General features: G+C 43.2%; 1 protein-coding gene across 2 annotated transcripts in view; it reads left to right on the top strand.

Moving 5' to 3' along the window:
- Window positions 1-18,107, top strand: part of LOC102496933 (putative zinc finger protein 833) — a 20,906-nt gene extending 2,799 nt beyond the window's left edge. The window contains exons 2-5 of one of the 2 annotated variants that reach the window (XM_014593174.2): window positions 1,156-1,220; window positions 13,438-13,564; window positions 13,894-13,954; window positions 16,078-18,107. In XM_014593174.2, coding sequence (XP_014448660.1) covers window positions 13,941-13,954; window positions 16,078-17,134 — 1,071 coding nt within the window. In that variant the 5' untranslated portion in view covers window positions 1,156-1,220; window positions 13,438-13,564; window positions 13,894-13,940 and the 3' untranslated portion in view covers window positions 17,135-18,107. The remainder of the gene's footprint in view (window positions 1-1,155; window positions 1,221-13,437; window positions 13,565-13,893; window positions 13,955-16,077) is intronic. The other variant, XM_006162269.3, reaches the window with a different exon arrangement.
- Window positions 18,108-19,399: the final 1,292 nt, after the last annotated feature.

The following is a 19,399-nucleotide window of genomic DNA, read 5'->3' as shown; positions in this document are numbered from 1 at the left end:
GGGGACACGACCCGCGGTCGACTACGTGGAAGTCCAGCGACATAGCCATTACGCTAACTGCTGGTTCCCTAGGGTTGTAAACTTTTTAAAAAATAAAATTACTTAATTTTATTTATTATTATTATTAGTCTTATTATTTTAAAAGAAGTATTTATTTAGTATCATGATTTTTCAATTTTGACCAAAGAGAGACAGATACAGAGAAAGAAGAGAGGGAGAGAGCAAGCTGCCAGGTCCAGAACTCGAACCATGGTTGGCCATGTGGGAGTCCAGCACCCTCAACCACCCTGCCACCACCAGTGTCCCATCCTGTTGGAATTTTGAGCTTGGCCTGTTTTACAATCCCACTGGGCTGGAATTTGAACTGTGGTCTTCATGTTGGGATCCTGCTCCCTTAGCCTCTAGGCCCTAGGGCAATCCCTGACAAATTTCTTATTGTTTCCTACATTGACTCTCCTGCTAAGGTAGAAGTTGTTTACACACACACACACACACACACACACACACACACCTGGCATAAGTTTAAGGCCTGGGTTCAGGACTCGAACCACGGTTGACTACATGGGAGTCCAACGACTCCCATTTATTCATTATGTCATCTGCTGGTCCCAGTTCCATTATTATTATTATTATATTTTTTAAGAAATATTTTATTCAGCCTTATTTATTTATTTAGGGACAGAGTGAGAGAGAGATGGAAAGCAAGAAAGCAGGCCTCCAGGTCCGGGACTCGAACTATGGTCGGCCATGTGGGAGTCCAGCGCCCTTAACCACCATGCCACATGCTGGTTCATTATTATTTTTTAAATTTGCTATAGGTCTCGTGCGCTAACCAGAGAGACAGAGACAGAGAGAGGGAAAGTGAGAAAGCAAGCTGCCAAGTCTAGGATTCAAACTGCAGTTGGCCATGTCGGAGTCCAGCACCTTAACCATCACACCACCTGCTGGTCCCAGTGTAGTAAGCTTTTGAGTGAATAATTGTTCTCTGCTACCTGAACTTTTTAGAGGCTAGTGCTCGAATATTATGGACTGGGCATGGGAGCCATCAGATGTGTTCAGATAGGATTAATAACAAAACAATTGGAAATTAATAACAAAACAGTTGGAAATGGTTTAATGATGGAAATAATGAAATAACATTTTATTGTCTGAAAGGGCTAGATTCTGTGCTTTGCCTGAGAAGTAGAAGATGTAATTGCCTTAGAACTTCCTTCTCTCTTGTAAGTATAAATACTGATCTTACTGGATTCTTCAACACTGGGCGTTCTTTGTTTATGGCTGAGAGAGAGAGCGGGAATGAAAAGGAGACAGGAGACAGGTTGGTTTATTTGTTTGCTTTAGTTTTTGCTATAGGATACATGTGCTCACTAGAGAAAGAGAGAAAAGGAAAGTGAGAAATCACCTCCCCCCAGGGAGGGTGGTATATCACAGTCCCTTCTCCAGTCTCCTCTTGAGATTTGGGGCATTCACACACACAAACACCCCTAGCATCATTTCAAGTCACCGGTTCCAGGCCTTGAGCCTCACAGCCAGTACATGGGACCCAGCATGTTAACCTTCATGCCACCTGCTGCCCCCCCGTTGTTTTTTTAATTGTCAGAGAACCTGTGTTTTTGGCAGGAAGAGAGACAGCACCACCCTGCTCGCCATGAGGCATGGTCATACTGCAATCCCTGTCCATTTCTCCATCCCATCAGGATTTGGAGCACACATTTACATGTTCCCAGCATCTTTGTGAAGCTGCCAGGTGGAATTTGAAGCATGGTTGGCCATGTGAGATCTGGGGGGGTTTTTTGTTTGTTTGTTTTAATTTTTTTTTTTTTTTGAGAGGTTTTCACTGTAGGGTGTGTGTACTCGCCAGAAAGACAGAGAGAGACATAGAGACAGAAAGCAAGAAATCACCCCCCAGGGGGGATGGTCACACCGCAATCCCTTCTCCTCCATTCTCCTCTTGGGATCTTGGGCACCCACGCACACACGCCCAGCATGAATTTTAAGCCACCAGGTCCGGGACTCAGACCACGGTTGACTACATGGGAGTCCAGCAACATAACCATTATGCTAACTGTTGGTCCCTGTTTTTCCTTTTTGAAAAATTTAAAATTATTTTTTATTTTATTTGGAGCAGACAAAATTAGTAAAGTTGAAGGGAGAGGGTAAATGGAAGGTGGCAAAATAAGATCCCAGATTAGAGTGTATTTTACCATGTGGTTAGTCTATTTTTTTTTTCTTGAGCTTTTCTTTTTTTTTTCTTTTTTAAGAGTTATTTCAGGGACCAGTGAGTAGCGCGGATATTAAGGTGCTGGACACTCCCACATGGCCAACCACGGTTTTAGTGCCCCGGTCCTGGGGCTTGCCTTCTCACCTTCTCTCTCTCTCTTTCTGGTCAAATTAAAAAATAATAATAATAAATAAATAAAGTTAAATGAAAGAATTATTTAACTTTATTTATTTATTGTATTATTTTAATTTGACCAAAGAGCGACAGAAAGTGAGAGTGACGATGAGAGAGAGAAAGTTCGAAAGCAAGCTGTCAGGTCCAGGACTCGAACCACGGAGTGGTGGCCATGTGGGAGTCCAGTGCCACCAACTACCATGCCACCTGCTGGCTCCTTTTTGAAAGATTTTGCTATAGGGTGTGTGTGCTTGCTGATAAGGCAGAGAGACAAAAAGCAAGATATCACCCCCCAGGGAGATGACTACACTGCACTCCCTTCTCCTCTATTCTCCTTCTGGGATTCTGGGCATGCACACACACAAACCCAGCATGAGTTTCAAGCGGCCTGGTTCAGGACTTGAACTGTGATAGGCCGCATGAGAGTCTAGCACCTCAACAACTATGCCACCTGTTCGCCGTGGTCAGCCTGTTTTAAGAAGTTCCCTCAAGAACAGGTTCTCTGCTGGATCAGGCTGAGAGTGGCACAAAGTTTAGAGATCCGTAGGAAGAAGAGAGACAAGGCAAAGTTTAAGTAACAAATATTTTGTTCTGACTTAAAACAAATCTGCTTTGTATGGAACTTGGAAGTTTGACCTTGTCATGTTTTGTTTTGTTTTATGTTTTTTTGTAGAAACATTTTTGCTATAGAGTGTGTGCGCTTGCTGGAGAGACAGAGAGAAACAGAGATAGATAGTGAGAAGTCATCCACCAGAGGGGATGGCCACGCCGCAATCTCTTCTCTTTCATTCTCGCGGGATTTTGAACCCAGACACACATGCACCTGACATGAGTTTTTTTTTTTTTTAAAGAATTATTTTAACTTAATTTATTTATTTTAATTTAAATGGCCAGAGAGAGACAGAGCGAGGTTGGGTGGAGGGGGTGTGTGAGAAAGCAACCCACCAGGTCTGAGACTCAAACTGGGTTTGGCCATGTGGGAGTCCAGCACCCTCAACCACCATGCCACCTGCTGGCCCCAATGTCAGCATGAGTTTTAAGCCACTGGGTCCGGGACTCGAACCACAACCGACTGCATGGGAATCCAGCAACATAACCATTACACCAGCTGCTGGTCCCCTTTGGATTTTTTGTTTGTTTGTTTGTTTGTTTGTTTTTCTGGCTGTAGCAATCATGTACGTAGCAGAGAGAAAGAGGGAAAGCGAGAAATTACTGGGGGGAGGTGGCCACACTACAGTTCTTTCTCTTCTTGTTTCCTCTTGGGATTTTGGACATGTACACACACGCTCTTGGTGTGTTTTTCAAGCCACCAGGTCCAGGACTCAAACCACAGAGCTGACCATGATGGATCCACCCGACTTACTGGCCTGCCGCAGATTTTTTATTTTTATTTTTAGAGATTTTTTGTTAGCGGGCACGTGTGCTTGCCAGAGAGACAGAAAGTGAGAAATCACCCCCCAGAGAGTTAGCCATGCTGTAATCCCTTTTCCATTCTCCTTTCAGGATTTTGGGCACACATACACATATGCCTGGCATGAGTTTCAAGCCACTGGGTACAGGACTCAAACTGTGGTTAACCATCTGGGAGTCCAGCACCTTAACTACTTTGCCACTTACTAATCCCTATAGGTATTTTTTTAATTTACTTTTTAAAAATAGTTATTTTATTTAGGGTCCAGCAGTTGATATAATGGCTATGTTGCTGGACTTCCATGTAGTTAACCATGGTTCAAGTCCACGGGCCCGGTGGCTTAAATTCATGCCGGGCACATGTGCGTGCGTGCCTGAGATCCTGAGAGAAGAATGGAAGAGAAGGGATTATGGTGTGGCCATCCCCCTGGGGGGGTGATTTCTCGCTTTCTGTTTCTCTGTCTCTGTCTCTTCGGTGAGCACACACACCCTATAGCAAAAACCTCTCAAAAGAAACAAAAAAGAATTATTTTATTAACGTTTATTTATTTATTTATTTATTTTAATTTGGCCAGAGAAGGACAGAGTGAGTGCGAGAGAGAGAAAGTGAGAAAGCAAGCCACCAGGGCCAGGACTTGAACCATGATCGGCCATGTGAGAGTCCAGCGCCCTTAACCGCCTTGCCACCTGCTGGCCCCTAGGTATTTTATTTTTAATGGGGTGTCATCTAAATATTAGTGTGGTGTTTCTTTGCACTAGGCTGTTTCTCAGAGTACAAAGGATGTGGAAATTTTCTTTAAGCATACTTATGGTATTTACCAGGATTAAAGAGTTTGGGTTAAATTTAACATTTTTTAGCAGCTTACTTTGCATCCGAAGTGGGTTTAGTCAGAGTGTAATTTGTGGAAATCGAGAACATGTATGAGGATCAAACTTTAAGGAACACAGCTCTGGTCTAACAGGTGGCAGGGAGGTTAAGCTGCTGGCTCCCACATGGATAACTGCTTGATTTCAAGTCCCAGACCCAAAGGCTTAAAAAAACATGCTGGGTGTGTGTATATACGCATACACACCCAAAAATCCCAGGAAGAGACTGGAGAAGAAGGTATTGCAGTGTGACCCAGCATGGGCACCTCCTTTAGGGGTGATTTCTCACTTCCCCCCCACCCTCTGGTGAACACATGTGCCTTACAAAAAATAAATAAATAAATAAAATAAAGGAACAAAGAGAAGATTACTTTGGGTTCTGCCTTTTAGAGAAAGGGCTCTTGGGCCAGCAGATGGCGTAGTGGTTAGACGCACTGGATTCTACTCTTGGCCAGAACCGCCATCTTCCAGTAATGAACCAAAATGACGAACACAAAGGGAAGGAGAGGCAACCGATGTATGTTCTCTAGGCCTTTTGGAAAACATGAAGTTGTTCCTTTGGCAACATATATACGAATCTACAAGAAAGGTGATATTGTAGACATTAAGGGAATGGGTGCTGTTCAAAAGGGAATGCCCAACAGGTGTTACCATGGCAAAGCTGGAAGAGTCTCCAGTGTTACCCAGCATGCTGTTGGCCTTCTTGTGAACAAACAAGGGCAAGATTCTTGCCAAGAGAATCAATGTGCATATTGAGCATATTAAGCATTCTACGAGCAGAGATAGCTTCCTAAAACGTGTGAAGGAAAATGACCAGAAAAAGAAAGAAGCCAAAGAGAAAGGTACCTGGGTTCAACTGAAGCGCCAGCCTGCTCCACCCAGAGAAGCACACTTTGTGAGAACCAATGGAAAGGAGCCTGAGCTACTGGAACCTATTCCCTATGAATTCATGGCATGATGGGTGTTAAAAATAAACTAATCTGCAAAAAAAAAAAAAAAAGGCAGGGCCAGCAGTTGGCATGGTGGCTAAGGATGCTGGATTCCCACATGGCTGACTGCAGTTTGAGTCCCGGACCCAGCGGCTTGCTTTCTTACTTTCTATCCCGCTCTCATTCTCACTCTGTCCCTCCCTGGTCAAATTAAAAATAAATAAACAAATAATAAATTTAAATAAAATCATTAAAAAAGGCATGCACTGGATTCCCATATGGCCAACCACACTTTGAGTCCTGGACCTGGTGGCTTGCTTTCTCACTTTCCCTTTTTCTCTGTCTGTGTCTGGTCAAATTAAAAATAATAATAACAAATGGAATTAAATAAATAAATAATTGTAGTGATTTAAAAAAAGAACGGGTTCTTTTTATTTTTCTTTTTAAAATTTTATTTATTTATTTTTTTTTGGAGAGGTTTTTGCTATAGGACTTGTACACTCGCCAGAAAGAGAGACACAGAGAGATAGAAAGCGAGAAATCACCCCCCGGGGGGGATAGCCACGCCACAATCCCTTCTCCTCCATTCTTCTCTCAAGATCTTGGGCACGCACACGTGCCCGGTGTGAGTTTAAGCCGCTGGGTCCAGGACTCAAACTGCAGTTGGCTACATGGGAGTCCAGCGGCATAGCCATGAGGCTAACTGCTGGTCCCAAGAAAAGGGTTCTTGAATTTGAGAACATATTTGGGTGTATGATATATTAAAATATATATTTGTTTGTTTATTCATTTATTTTTAGGTTTTTGCCACAGGGCGCACGTGCTTGCTGGAGAGAGTCACCAAGACATTGAGAAGGAAACTGAGAAACACCCCCCTCCCCAGCAGGGATGGTCACATTGCATTCCCTTCCTCATTGTCCTCTCAAAATTTTGGGCATGTGTAAATGCACACGTGTCTGGCATGTTCTTCAAGCTGCTGGGCCCAAGACTTGAACCATAGTTGGCCATGTGGGAAACTAACGCCTTAAAACTTCTTGCCACCTGCTCGCTCCAAATATATTTGTTTGTGTCCAGCTTCTAGAAGAAAAGTCTAAAACCCTTGATTTGTTTATGTATATGGTATTTTTTATGGTAGGACTTGTTTGCTTGCCAGGGGACAGAGTGGAGGAGATGAGAAAGCACCTCCGGGGGGGGAAGGCCATGTTGCTTTCTTACTTCTCTTTTCTTCTCTTAGAATTTTATACACGTACATACACGTTCCTGGCATGTTTTTCAAACTGCTAGATCTGGAATTCAACCCACACACTGGGATCCAACTCCCTTAATTTCCACTCCATCTGCTGCCTCCCTAATGTTTTTTATTTGCCTGAGGGTGCATGCATTTGCCAGAGAGAGACAAAAGAGGGAGAGGGAGAAAACACCCACCAATCGCATGTGGCCATGCCGCAATCTCTTCTCCGTTTCTCCTTCCTGTCAGGATTTTGAGCATGTACAGTTTGGGACACAAACCACTTCCTTGGCCATGTAGGATCCAACTGCCTTCGCCACCTCACCGCCTGGCTGACCTGATGGTGAGATCTTTTAAGAGGTGAAGCCGAGGGGCCGGCAGGTGGCATGGTGGTTAGGGGCACCGGACTCCCACCGCAGTTCAAGTCCTAATCCTGGCAGCTTGCTTTCTCTCTCTCTCTCTCTCTCTCTCTCTCTCTCTTCTAGTCAAATTAAAATAAAATAAATGAATAAATAAAGTTAAATAAAAAATTCTTTTGAAAAAGAATTGTATGTTTATTTAAAAAAAAAAAAAAGGTGAAGCCTAGGGGTTGTATTTGGATGATGGCACCAGCATTGTTAATAGGTAAATACTTCCACTCAAGAAGGGATTGTTGTTCTGTGGAAGGCCAGCAGGTAGCATGGTGGTTAAGGGACTCTGACATGGTCACCTGATTTGAGTCATGGATCCAGTGACATGAAAATCACACTGGGCATGCGTGTGTCTGTGCCCAAAACCAAGGGGAGAATGCAACTTGACCATACCCCTGTGGAGGTGATTTTTTTTTTTAAGAATTATTTTATTTATCTGTATTTATTTATTTATTCATTTATTCATGTTAATTTGGCCAGAGAGGAACAGAGAAAGAGAAAGTGAGAAAGCAAGCTGCCAGCCGGGTCCGGGACTCAAACCACGGTCAGCCATGTGGGACTCCAGCACCCTTAACCACGATGCCACCTGGCCCATGGGAGGTGATTTTTTTTATGTTCCCACTCTCCTCTCTCTGTCTCTCTCTGAGAACTGTGTGTGCCCTATGGCAAAAACTTAATTTAAAAAAAAAAAAAAAAAAAAAGTGAACCAAAAGAGAAAGACCTGCCTTCTGTGTAGCTGTTCCAAGGTTAGAACTTTAAGCCTCCCCTCCTCCCAGGGCCTCTGAAAGAGGAGTAAGGCTGGAAATTAAGTTGTATGAATACTTTTGAGGGGGTCAGCAGGTGGCAAGGAGGTTAAGGCAGCCAGATCCTACATGGGCAGTTCGAGTCCCAGACCCGGGGACTTGAAAATCACACAGGTGCGCGTGTGTGTGTATGTGCCACTAAAATCCTGAGAAGAGGGTGGAGGAGAGGGATTGTGGCGGGGCCGTGCACCCTGGTGGTGATTTCTCACTTTCCTCCTCTCTTTTTCTCTCTCTCTCTCTCCTTTCTATCTTTGACCTGTAAACACACATGCCCTATCACCAAAAAAAAAAAAATTGATCAAAGGCATTTGGATAGTTTCCAGATCGATGGGTTCCTTGATCTGCTGAGAATATAGTTGGATCTAGGGAGGGGGGGAAGGTTTGTAGTTTGTGCACCCCCTCTTCCTTCCCACCTTGGTCCCTTGTCCCATACATGTCTTTTATTTGGCTGCTTCTAAGTTGCTTATTGGGTCATAGGGAAAGTTATGACATGTTTCTCAATTTTTCTATGCAAAAAGGCATCAGAACTTTTTCAGCAAGCCAATACTTGACAATAATCTGGTAAACGAATGTAAACCTTATACTAACTTCTATGAATGTACGGAGTTCTGTGCATAGTTTTGACAAATTACCAAACCTGATGAGAGTGTGGTAGTTGGTCAAAAATTTGGCTGTTTTTGGCCAGTAGGTGGCATGGTGGTTAAGAGCATTGGACTCCCACATGACCCACTAGTTCAGGTGCTGGACCTGGCAGATCACTTTCTCACTTTCCCCCTCTCTCTTCCCCTCATTCTGTCTCTCTCTGGTCAAATTAAAAATAAGTAAAGTTATGGGACCAGCGGTTAGCATAAAGGCTATGTCGCTGAACTCTCATGTAGCTGACCACGGTTCGAATCCCGGACCCAGTGGCTTAAACTCCCGCTGGGCGCGTGTGGGGGCATGTCCAAGATCCCGAGAGGAGAATGGAGGAGAAGGGATTGCAGTGTGGCCATCTCCCCGGGGGGGGATTTCTTGCTTTCTATCTCTTTGTCTCTCTCCATCTTTCTGGCGCGTGCACCTGCCCTATAACCTAAATAAATAAATAAATAAAGTGAAAATAAAAATAATTATTAAAAAGGAAATGGGGCTGTTCTCTTTATTTTTTTTTTACTTATTTATTTATTTTTTTTTAATATGCTGTAGAGTAGGTGCACTCACCAGAGAAAGAAAGAGAGAAAAAATGAGAAAGCAAGTCATCAGATCCGGGACTCAAACTAAGGTTGACCCTGTGGGAGTCTAGTGTCTTAACCACCATGTCACCTGCTGACCCTGTTGCCTTTTTTTTCTTTTTCTTTTTGTTTTAGGTTTTTAGGTTATTGTCATATATAGGCCACATGTGCTTGCTAGAGTGGAGACAGAGAGGTTCAGGTGGAAGGAAAGTGGGAAGTCACTCCCCTGCCCAGGGGGGATGGCCATGCTGCAGTCCCTTCTCCAGGGATTTTGAACACCCTCACATGCATCCCATGTGGTTTTCAAGCCACCAGGTCTGAGACTTTGACCATGTGGGAGTTTAATACCTTGACCATTATGCCACCTGCTGGCTTCTTTCCAATCTCTTAAGGTTTTTTTTTTTTTTTTTTTTTAAGAATTATTTAATTTTATTAATTTATTTTCTAAAGAATTACTTATTTTATTGATTCGTTCATTTATTTTAGTTTAAAAAGAGAAGGAGAGTGAGAAAGCAAGCCACCAGGTCCGGGGCTTGAACTGTGGTCAGCCATGTGGGAGTGTCCAGCACCTTAACCACCACACCAGCTGCTGGCCCCTCATTCATTTATTTTAATTTGACCAGAGAGAGAGAGAGACACACACACACGCACACACAGAGGGAAAATGAGAAAACAAGCCTTCATGTGGGAGTGTCCAGTGCTTTCACCACTGTGCCACCTGTTGGCCCCCCTCTCTTAAGGTTTTTGATTGACACAGTGTTGTGCAGTGTCATGGTACCAAGTCCTAAACTTCTGGGACTTTGCTAACTTGGTGGTGTCAGAATTGAACTGTTGGATGCCGTACAGCTGTTGCGGCTTACTTTGTGAGATCTTTCACTTGTTACTAGATAGTGTCAGAATTGGATTAAATGTAGAGGGTGTGGCACTTCGACCTTAAGTTTTCTGGCTGTTCAGTTTTCCTTCTATTATTTGTTAGAGGAGAGCCACCCTGAGCTATGGTTGAATTTGTTACTCTTGGGGATACTTAATTTTTTTAATATAAAAAAGTTCCCTGGGGCCAGCGGGTGGCATGGTGGCTAAGGGCACTGGACCCCTACATATCCAGTCGTGGTTTGAATCCCGGACCTGATGGGTGGCTTTCTCACCCTCTCTCTGTCTCTTCTCTCTCATTTTATTCCTATCTAGTCAAATTAAAATAAATGAATAAATAAATAAAGTTAGGGACCAGCAGTTGGCGTAATGGCTATATCACCGGACTCCCATGTAGTTGACCGCAGTTCAAGTCTCGGACCCAGTGGCTAAAGCTCATGTCGGGCACGTGTACGTGCATGTCCAAGATCCCGAGAGGAGAATGGAGTAGAGGGGATTGTGGTGTGACCATCCCCCCGGGTGGTGATTTTTCACTTTTTGACTTTTTATCTTTCTGGTGAGAGCACACACCCTATAGCAAAAACTTCTCAAAAACAACAAAACTTTGCAGTTGGCGTAGTGACTATGTCACTGGACTCCCATGTAGTCGACTGCAGTTCAAGTCCCGGACCTGGTGGCTTAAATTCACACTGGGTGCCCAAGATCCTGAGAGGAGAATGGAGGAGAAGGGATTGCGGCGTGGCCAAATCCCCCTGGGGTGTGATTTCTCACTTTCTGTCTGTCTCTCTGTCTTTCTGGCACCCTATAGCAAAAACCTCTCCAAAATAAATAAATAAATCCCAGATCATCTTAAAAGTACTTTCTCCTCCAGTTGACTCTAAAACCATTACAATGGCTTCATATACAAGCTCAGGGTGAAAAGGAGGTACTTCCAGTTCTCTAAGGCAATGTTTAGCTTTAGATATGTCTTTAAATGTACCCAGCACAGTAGCCTTATCCAGAGCAGCTCTAAGCCTGTACACAAATTACAGTTCCTTTGTAACTACCAATCTAGGTATTACATAAAATTCCACCTTCAATAGCTCTAGCAGTAAACTGGCCCACCAATTCTGGTGCTCTAGGAATATCCAGTGCTAATTCAGGTAGATCTTTCAATAGCTTATCAAATGCTTTTTCCACATCATTTGTGCTTGTTACTGTCCCACAAAGGTCAGAAGGAGCTTAGATGTCATTTCTCTATGACTAGCTGTTCTTCCAGTGCGAAGGACACTGCCAAAACAGGTACTCCACTTTTCATTTCACCAAGGTTTAAATCTCTTAGCATTTCCACAGCTTCATTAGTATCTCCATGCTCAAAATACTCCTGTATGATTGTGTTAGTCTTTTCTGATGCCCTTTCATCCAAAGACACGTCTACAGTTTCATAAACACAGTTCTCCTGGTCATCGTCATAGTTAGGATCTTTCACATCCACCTCCTGCACATCATCTGCTTGTCCAGGTGTACCCCAAACACCTCTGCCTCCCACACCATCTTTCTTTGGTAGCCCACTTCCCTTCCCAGATCTGGATTGCCTATCCAGCAACCTACCCTTTGGACTGATTGGCACAGATACTTTTTTTTTTTTTTTTTTTTTGAGAGGTTTATGCAGTAAGGTGTGTGCACTACCCAGAAAGACAGGGAGAGACAGAAAGTGAGAAATCACCCCCCAGGGGGGATGGACACACTGCAATCCCTTCTCCTCCACTCTCCTTTCAGGATCTTGGGTATGCATGCACACGTGCCCATTGTGAGTATAAGCCACCAACTACATGCGAGTCCAGTGACACAGCCATTATGCCAACTGCTGGTCCCAAGATACTCCACTTCTAAGGGCTTCACTTTCACTGTCACTGACAGAATCATTCTCTGCCAGAGTCCCAGGACAAGTTTTCCCGTAGTCATCTTTTTGCCTTGGCATTAATTCTGGTTTCATTAATGGAAGATACCGAAATCCCATTTTCGTTTATTTCATTCTGTATTTCCTCAGCCCCAGCATTATCTTCATCACCAGAAAAAAAGAGTCACTTAAATTTTCAGGATCTATCAGGTTTCCAGTCAGTATTTGTTCATTTTCTATGTCCATTGTTTTTTTTTTTTTTTAATTTCACTTGCACAGATTAAACAAATTACCAAATGGAATTCTTCCTTATGGATCCCTGGCCACCACCGTTGGTCACCCAGATCTCTGGTCCACCTAGCCAGACCCCACTCCTCAGCCTCAGCCATTTGCTCTGCTGTGTTTTTGTTTTGTTCTACCCAGCAACATGGAGGGGACGGCTGCAAGAGGGCGGCGCTTATTGGCCAAGAGGTGGTCAGCTGGCCAATGGCCGCTGTGGAGCTCGAGCTGGCGAACAGAAGTGAGGAAAGTGAAGCATGGGAAATGAGGGAGCTTTGTTTTATTTTGTTTTAGTAAGAGATTTTTATAGGGTGCATGTGCTCGCCAGCGAGACAGAAAGCAAGAACTCACCACCTGGGAGGATGGCCAGGCTGCAATCCCTTTTGAAGGGACCTCCATTCTCCTCTTGAGATCTTGGGCACACCTGGACACGCACCCGGTGTGGTTTTAAGTTGCCAAGTCTGGGTCACTAACTGCAGTCGACTACATGGGACTCTAGCAACGGAACCATTAAGCAATTAAAAAAAATTTTTTTTTTTTAATTTGAGAGCTTTTTGCTATAGGTCACATGCACTCACTGGAAAGACAGAGACAGCAAGAAATCACACACCCCCACCCCGGGGGGATGGCCACGCCACAATCCCTTCTCCTCCATTCTCCTCTTGGGATCTTGGGCATGCTCGCACTTGTGGCCTGAGTTTAAGCCACTGGGTACAGGACTCAAACCACGGTCGACTACATGGGAGTCCAGTGGCATAGCCATTACGCTAACTGCTGGTCCCAGCCTCTCAGGTCTTTTCTGAAAATGTGTTCTCTCCTGAGCATGCACAGGGTTTTCTCAGTTCCCCAGAACACATGGGTGCTTTTGGAGTTCCTGCATTCTGAACAGTGTTTTTTTCCCCATCTGTTCCTCCCAGGTGTTCGTAGGACTTTCGTTTACTTTACAACTGTCTTTAAGTAATTCCTACCGATTTTCAACCCTGTTTAGCTTTTCTCCCTTAGAGGAAACAGAAATGAGTGTACAGAGAGGAAGAGTGTCATTATTGAGTCTTAGAATAAATGTATGGAGTCCACAGCATTATATGAACTTATTAATTGAGCATATATCCCTCATGCTGTCAGTCTCACCCTTCCTCCACACGTATGTGGGATGTTGCAGGACTCAGTGGCCTTGGAGGATGTTGTTGTGACCTTTACCCATGAGGAGTGGGATTTACTGGATCCTTCACAGAAGAATCTCTACAAAGATGTAATACGGGAAACTGTCAGCAACCTTGCATCTCTAGGTAAGAATGGCAACTTTCCTTCACTTCATCAATTAAAAGACAAGCGTTCCTTGTTCCTCAATGTTCTGTAGTATTTTTTAAAGGGATTATTTATTTTGTCAATTAATTTTTTAAAATTGGCTATAGGGCACATGAGCCCACAGAGGGAGACAGAAAGAGAGAGAAGGTGACCAAGCAAGCTGCCAGATCTGGGACTTGAACTTAATTATTCAAAGATAATACTTCAGTGAATAAATTAGATATGGTAACAGAGGACTCTGATCATAGAATTTAGGCTTTTTTCTACACTTTTGTAATAACTCACTAATTTTTCTGGTTTTTTATTTTAGGAAGACAATGGAAAGATGAAACTATTGAAGATGAGTATGGAAATCCCATGACATATCAAAGGTAATTTGCATTTACAAGAATAAGAACTGTTGGGAACCAGCAGTTAGCATAATGGCTATGTCGCTAGACTCCCACGTAGTCGACCGCAGTTCACGTCCCAGACCTGGTGGCTTAAAACTCACGCCAGGCGCGTGTGCGTGTGTGCCCAAGATCCCGAGAGGAGAATGGAGGAGAAGGGATTGCAGCGTGACCATCCCCCCTGGGGGGTGATTTCTCGCTTTCTGCCTCCATGTCTCTGTCTGTCTGGCGAGCACACGCGCCCTATAGCGAAAAACCTCTCCAAAAAAAAGAATAAGAACTGTTTTTGTAGAGAGCTTTAGTTTGTCCTGTAGTTTAAAAATGGAAACAAAACAAAAAGGCCCAACTCCAACCTTACTTATTCTTAGAAAATTTTTATGCAGGAAACATATATTTAAACATAACATAGATAGTCAGAGTTTGCAAAATAGTTTACTTGGAAGCAGTATTAAGACATTGCCTTTTTTTTTTTTTTTTTTAAAGAGTTTTTTGCCTTAGGGCGCATATACTTGCCAGGAGAGAGTGAGAGAAAAACATTGACAACAAGAGAAAAAGTGAGAAATCATCCCTCCGGGGGGATACCCATGCTGCGATCCCTTCTCTGTTCTCCTGGAATCTTGGGCATGTGTGCACATGTGCCTAGTGTGATATTCAAGCCACCAAGTCTGGGACTTGCACTGCATTTGGCCACGTGGGAGTCCAGCAACATAACCACTACGTCATCTGCTGGGCTCTGTATTCACAGGTCAACCCTGTAGTGCAATGGTTAAAGGAGTTAGATCCCACTTGGCCATCTGTGGTTTGAGTCTTAGCCTTGGCAGCTTGAAAAACACGCTGTGTGTGTGTGCATGCCCAGAATCTTGACAGGATGAATAAATGGAAAAGAGATTGCAGTGGTACCATGCCCTATTTTTTTTTTCTTTTTTTCTTTTTTTGGAGAGATTTTTGCTATAGGGCACATGCGCACAGAGAGAGACAGAAAGCTAGAAATAACCCCCCAGGAAGGATGACTACGCCACAATCCCTTCTCCTCCATTCTCCTCTTGGATCTTGGGCATGCATGCACACACACCCGGTGAGACTCGAACCACGATTGACTACATGGGAGTCCAGCGACATAGCCATTACGCTAACTGCTGGTCACACCATGCCCTATTAAGGAAGGGGGTACACTTTCTCTTGTTTTCTATCTTTGTCTAGTAAGCTCATGTGCCCTGTAGAAATAAAATATAATTTAAAAAGATCTAAATGCAAGGGCCAGCAAGTGCCACAGTGGGTAAAGTGGCTGAATCCCACATCACTGACTGCATAGTTCAACTCCCAGAAAAACATGCTAGGTGCATATGCATGTGTGCCCAAAATCCTCAGAGGATAATGGAGAAGGGACTGTGGTGTGGCTATTCCCCCCAGGAGTTGTTTTTCACTTTTTCTCTATCCCTCTCTACCTTTCTCTCTCTGACAAACACACATACCTGATAGCAAATTTTTAAACAAACAAAAAGAAGGGACCAACAGATGGCATAATGGTTATGTCACTGGATTCCCACATGGCCGACTGTAGTTCAGATCCCAGACCTGCATGCACGCATACACACCCAGTGTAAGTTTTGAGCCACCAGTTCAGGACCTGAACCACAGCTGACTATGTGGGAGTCCAGTCCATTACACCCTCTGCTGGTCTCAAGTTACTACTTTTATTTTTGAGAGAGGTTTTTGCTATAGGGTGTGTGCGCTCACCAGAGAGAGAGAAAGTGAGAAATCACCCCCCGGGGTAATGATCACACTGCAATCCCTTCTCCTCCGTTCTCCTCTCAGGATTTTGGGCATGCATGCACACTTGCCCAGCATGATTTTCAAGCCTCTGGGCCCGGGACTTGAACTGTGGTCAGCCATATGGGAATCCTGTGACATAATCATTACACTGCCTCTTGATCCAGGGAGAGCTATCTTGCAAAGCAGCCTACTGATACTCAAACACCTCAGAAAGGAAAGTCATAAAGCTTATGCTTTATCTGATAATGTTAAAATTCTAAGTCTAGTAAAACCTATTAATAAATTCAGAATCATAACTAAACCCTTAAGTAATGTGTTTCTGATTTTTCCAGAAGTGATGTGGTAGAGAATCTGTATGAATGTCAAGAAGGTATTCAGTATGGAGAAACTGTCGACCAGATGCCACAGTACATTCTCAACAAAGAAACTCCTCTTGGAATAAAGGCATACGAAAGCAGTATGTGTGAAGAAGTCTTCACTGATCCTTTATCCCTTAATGAGCACATCCCAACTCAAACTGGACATGAATCATATGATTATCAGGAATATTTAGAAAAGCCATATATACATAAGGAGTGTGGGAAAGCCTTCAGTCATTGTCACTCCTTTCAAATACATGAAAGTGCCCACACTGGAGAGAAACTCTATTATTGTAATGAATGTGGAGAAACCTTTTTCTCTCTTGTAAGTGTCCAAAGACACATGATAATGCAGAGCGCAGATGGACCTTATAAATGTAAGGTATGTGGGAAGGGCTTTGATTGTCCCAGTTTAACTCTTCTTCATGAAAGAACTCACAGTGGAGAGAAAATCTATGCATGTAAGCAGTGTGGGAAAGCCTTCAACCGTTCCAGTTCTTGCCGAATCCATGAAAGAATTCACACTGGAGAGAAACCGTATGAATGTAAACAGTGTGGTAAAGCCTTCATTTTTTTCAGTTATTTGCGAGTCCACGAAAGAACTCATACCGGGGAGAAACCCTACCAATGTAAGTATTGTGGGAAATCCTTCAGTTCTTCCAGTTACTATCGAAAACATGAAAGAATTCACACTGGAGAGAAACCTTATGTATGTAAGCAATGCGGGAAAGCCTTTAATCGTTCCAGATCTGTTCAGTACCATGAAAAAGCTCACAGTGGAGAGAAACCATATGTATGTAAAGAATGCGGAAAAGCCTTCATCTGTTCCAGTTCCCTTCGAAAGCACGAAAGTACTCATACTGACGAAAAACCATACATATGTAAGGAGTGTGGAAAAGCCTTTAGCTTGTCGAGGTACCTTCGTAAGCATGAAAGAATTCATTCTGGGGCTGCCTTCCTTGCTCAGCTGTTCAGAGAACTGGGTTCCACATGGATGACTGCAGTTCGGATGCCAGCCTCAGCAGTATGAAAAACACGATGGGCACGTGTATGTGTGCCCCAAATCCTGATGGGATGGAGAAATAGAGGAAAAAGGTTTGCAGTATGACCATGCTCCATTGGGAGATTCTCTTCTTTTCTTTCTCTCTTTCTCTCTGTCTCTCTCTGGTGAGTACATGCACCCTCTAGCAATAAAAGAGAAAGAAAAAAATAAAATAATAATTCACACTGGAGAGAAACCCAAAATAAAGAATGTTGGAGGACTTTCATGATCACTCAACCTTTCTACCACCCATGAGGGTACATATTTCAGAGGTCCTTCATAAATTTAATGGGTGTCAGAAAGCTTTTAGTCTTCCCTTTTCCATTCAAAGCCATCAAGGAAAACATGTAGAGAAACCTCTTGAATATAATAAATGTGGACAAGCCTTCAGTTGACCCACATGTAAAACTAGATAACTGCTTTAAAACTCTGCAAGCTTGAAAAATACAGGAATGTTTTTAACTAATTCTTTTAAAGTCATATGAAAAGTAATACAACAAAATCCTGTAAATAGAATAGGAAAAGCCAGATGCACACTTACTCATGTAGAATGCCCCCGAAAATAACAACCTGAAGGAAATGTTATATAAAAGTTATCAACAGTCTTTTTTCAGTAGCTTATTTAGCAGGAATCCTGTACTGTCAATTTCTAATTCTTGAAAAGAAACATTGAAGTAACACAATTCCTAAGTATTGTTTAAACAATAGCGTATGTAGTGTTTTTTCTTAAAATCAGTTGGTGAAATTTATCTTCCATTTTGAAGCGTGTTCCATCCATAAGTGTATTGAAATATATTTTTAGTGTGCAGTGAGTTTAGGGTCAGTTCTGAGGTCTGGTGGTGAAGACAGCCAGATCCCATGTGACCAACCCACAGTTCGAGTCCCAGACCTGGCTGCTTCAGAAGTATGCCAGAGTACGTGCCCAAAATCCCAACAGGAGGGGGAGATAGAGGAGAAGGGATTTCAGCATGACCATTCCCCATGGGGAGGTGCTTTCTTCTTTCCCTCTGGTGAATGCATGCACCCCCTGGGGGGTAAGTATATATATATAAAAATATATATGTATGTATGTAGGGAGTTGAAATTTTTATGTAGTTTTTGAATGGCTCTGTGATTATTAGGCCATTGAATTATCCATTTGTTGTTGAAATTTTTTTGCTTGCCTCATGGCAGCATTTAGATAGCCCTTATCCTTTATATACATTCCACCTTTTCTTTGGGAAAAAGACCTATTTTGGTTTTTGGCACAAAGGCATTTTTTCCATTTTCCTTACTAGTTAGTACTTGCCAACAATCTGCAAATATGTAAATTTTTTCATAGAGTATATAGTCTTCTGTGAATTATTATTTACATAGTTTGCCCCTCAGTCTTTGTCATTATTTATGGCTGTTTACGTTGAATTAAGAAGAGTGACCTGGGCCAGATCCAGAGCCTAGTGGTTAAGGAAATCTGGATCCCATGTGGTCTACTGCGGTCTGGGCATATGTGTGTGTACCCAAAATTTTGACATGGCGTTGAGGAAGAAAAGGGATTGCAGTGTGACCATACCCCATTGGGGGTGCTTTCTCCCATTCCCTCTCCTACTCTCTTGTGTCTTTGTTTTTGGTGAATGCACATGCCCTCTTACAACTTAATAAATATAAGTAAGGATTGCTGTGGTTAGGCAATACAATAATAGAGTTGGAGTTGGATTTCTGGATGTGTTATTTCAATGTTTGTGATGTTGGGGAGTAGATTTCCCAGAGTTCATTCCCATTGTGGTCCCACATTAATATTTATCAATAGGGCTGACCTGTAGCCCAGCTGGTCGAGGGATCCAGATCCCATGTGACTAACCATGCTGTTCAAATTGCAGTCCCAGCAGCTTGAAAAACATGCCAGGCACTTTTGCATGCATGCTCCAAATCCTGGCAGGATGGAGAAATGGAGAGAGGATTGCAGAATGACCATGCCTCATTGGGAGGTGCTTTTTCCGTTTCCCTCTCTCTCTCCGTCTCTTGTCTCTCTCCGGCAATTGGAAAAAGAAAAAAGAAAAAAAAATCATTAGTAGCCTAACTTATCTGACGTTTGGAAGGTACAAATGTAGAAGGCATTAGTCGAGTGCTGGAGGCACTACACAGGAAGACAACCAGATGCATATGGACTTCATAGACACCTACTTCCAGCCTATTTTCCTGGTACTTCGGCTTGCCAGTCAAGTGGATACTTTGTCTTGCTGATCAGGCGGATCCTCCAGACCACCATTAACTACA

Source organism: Tupaia chinensis, unplaced genomic scaffold (assembly GCF_000334495.1).
Source record: "Tupaia chinensis unplaced genomic scaffold, TupChi_1.0 Scaffold139785_1, whole genome shotgun sequence".
Classification (NCBI taxonomy): Eukaryota; Metazoa; Chordata; class Mammalia; order Scandentia; family Tupaiidae; genus Tupaia; species Tupaia belangeri.
Note: the sequence above shows the minus strand (reverse complement) of the source record. Positions and strands in the feature narration are given on the sequence as shown.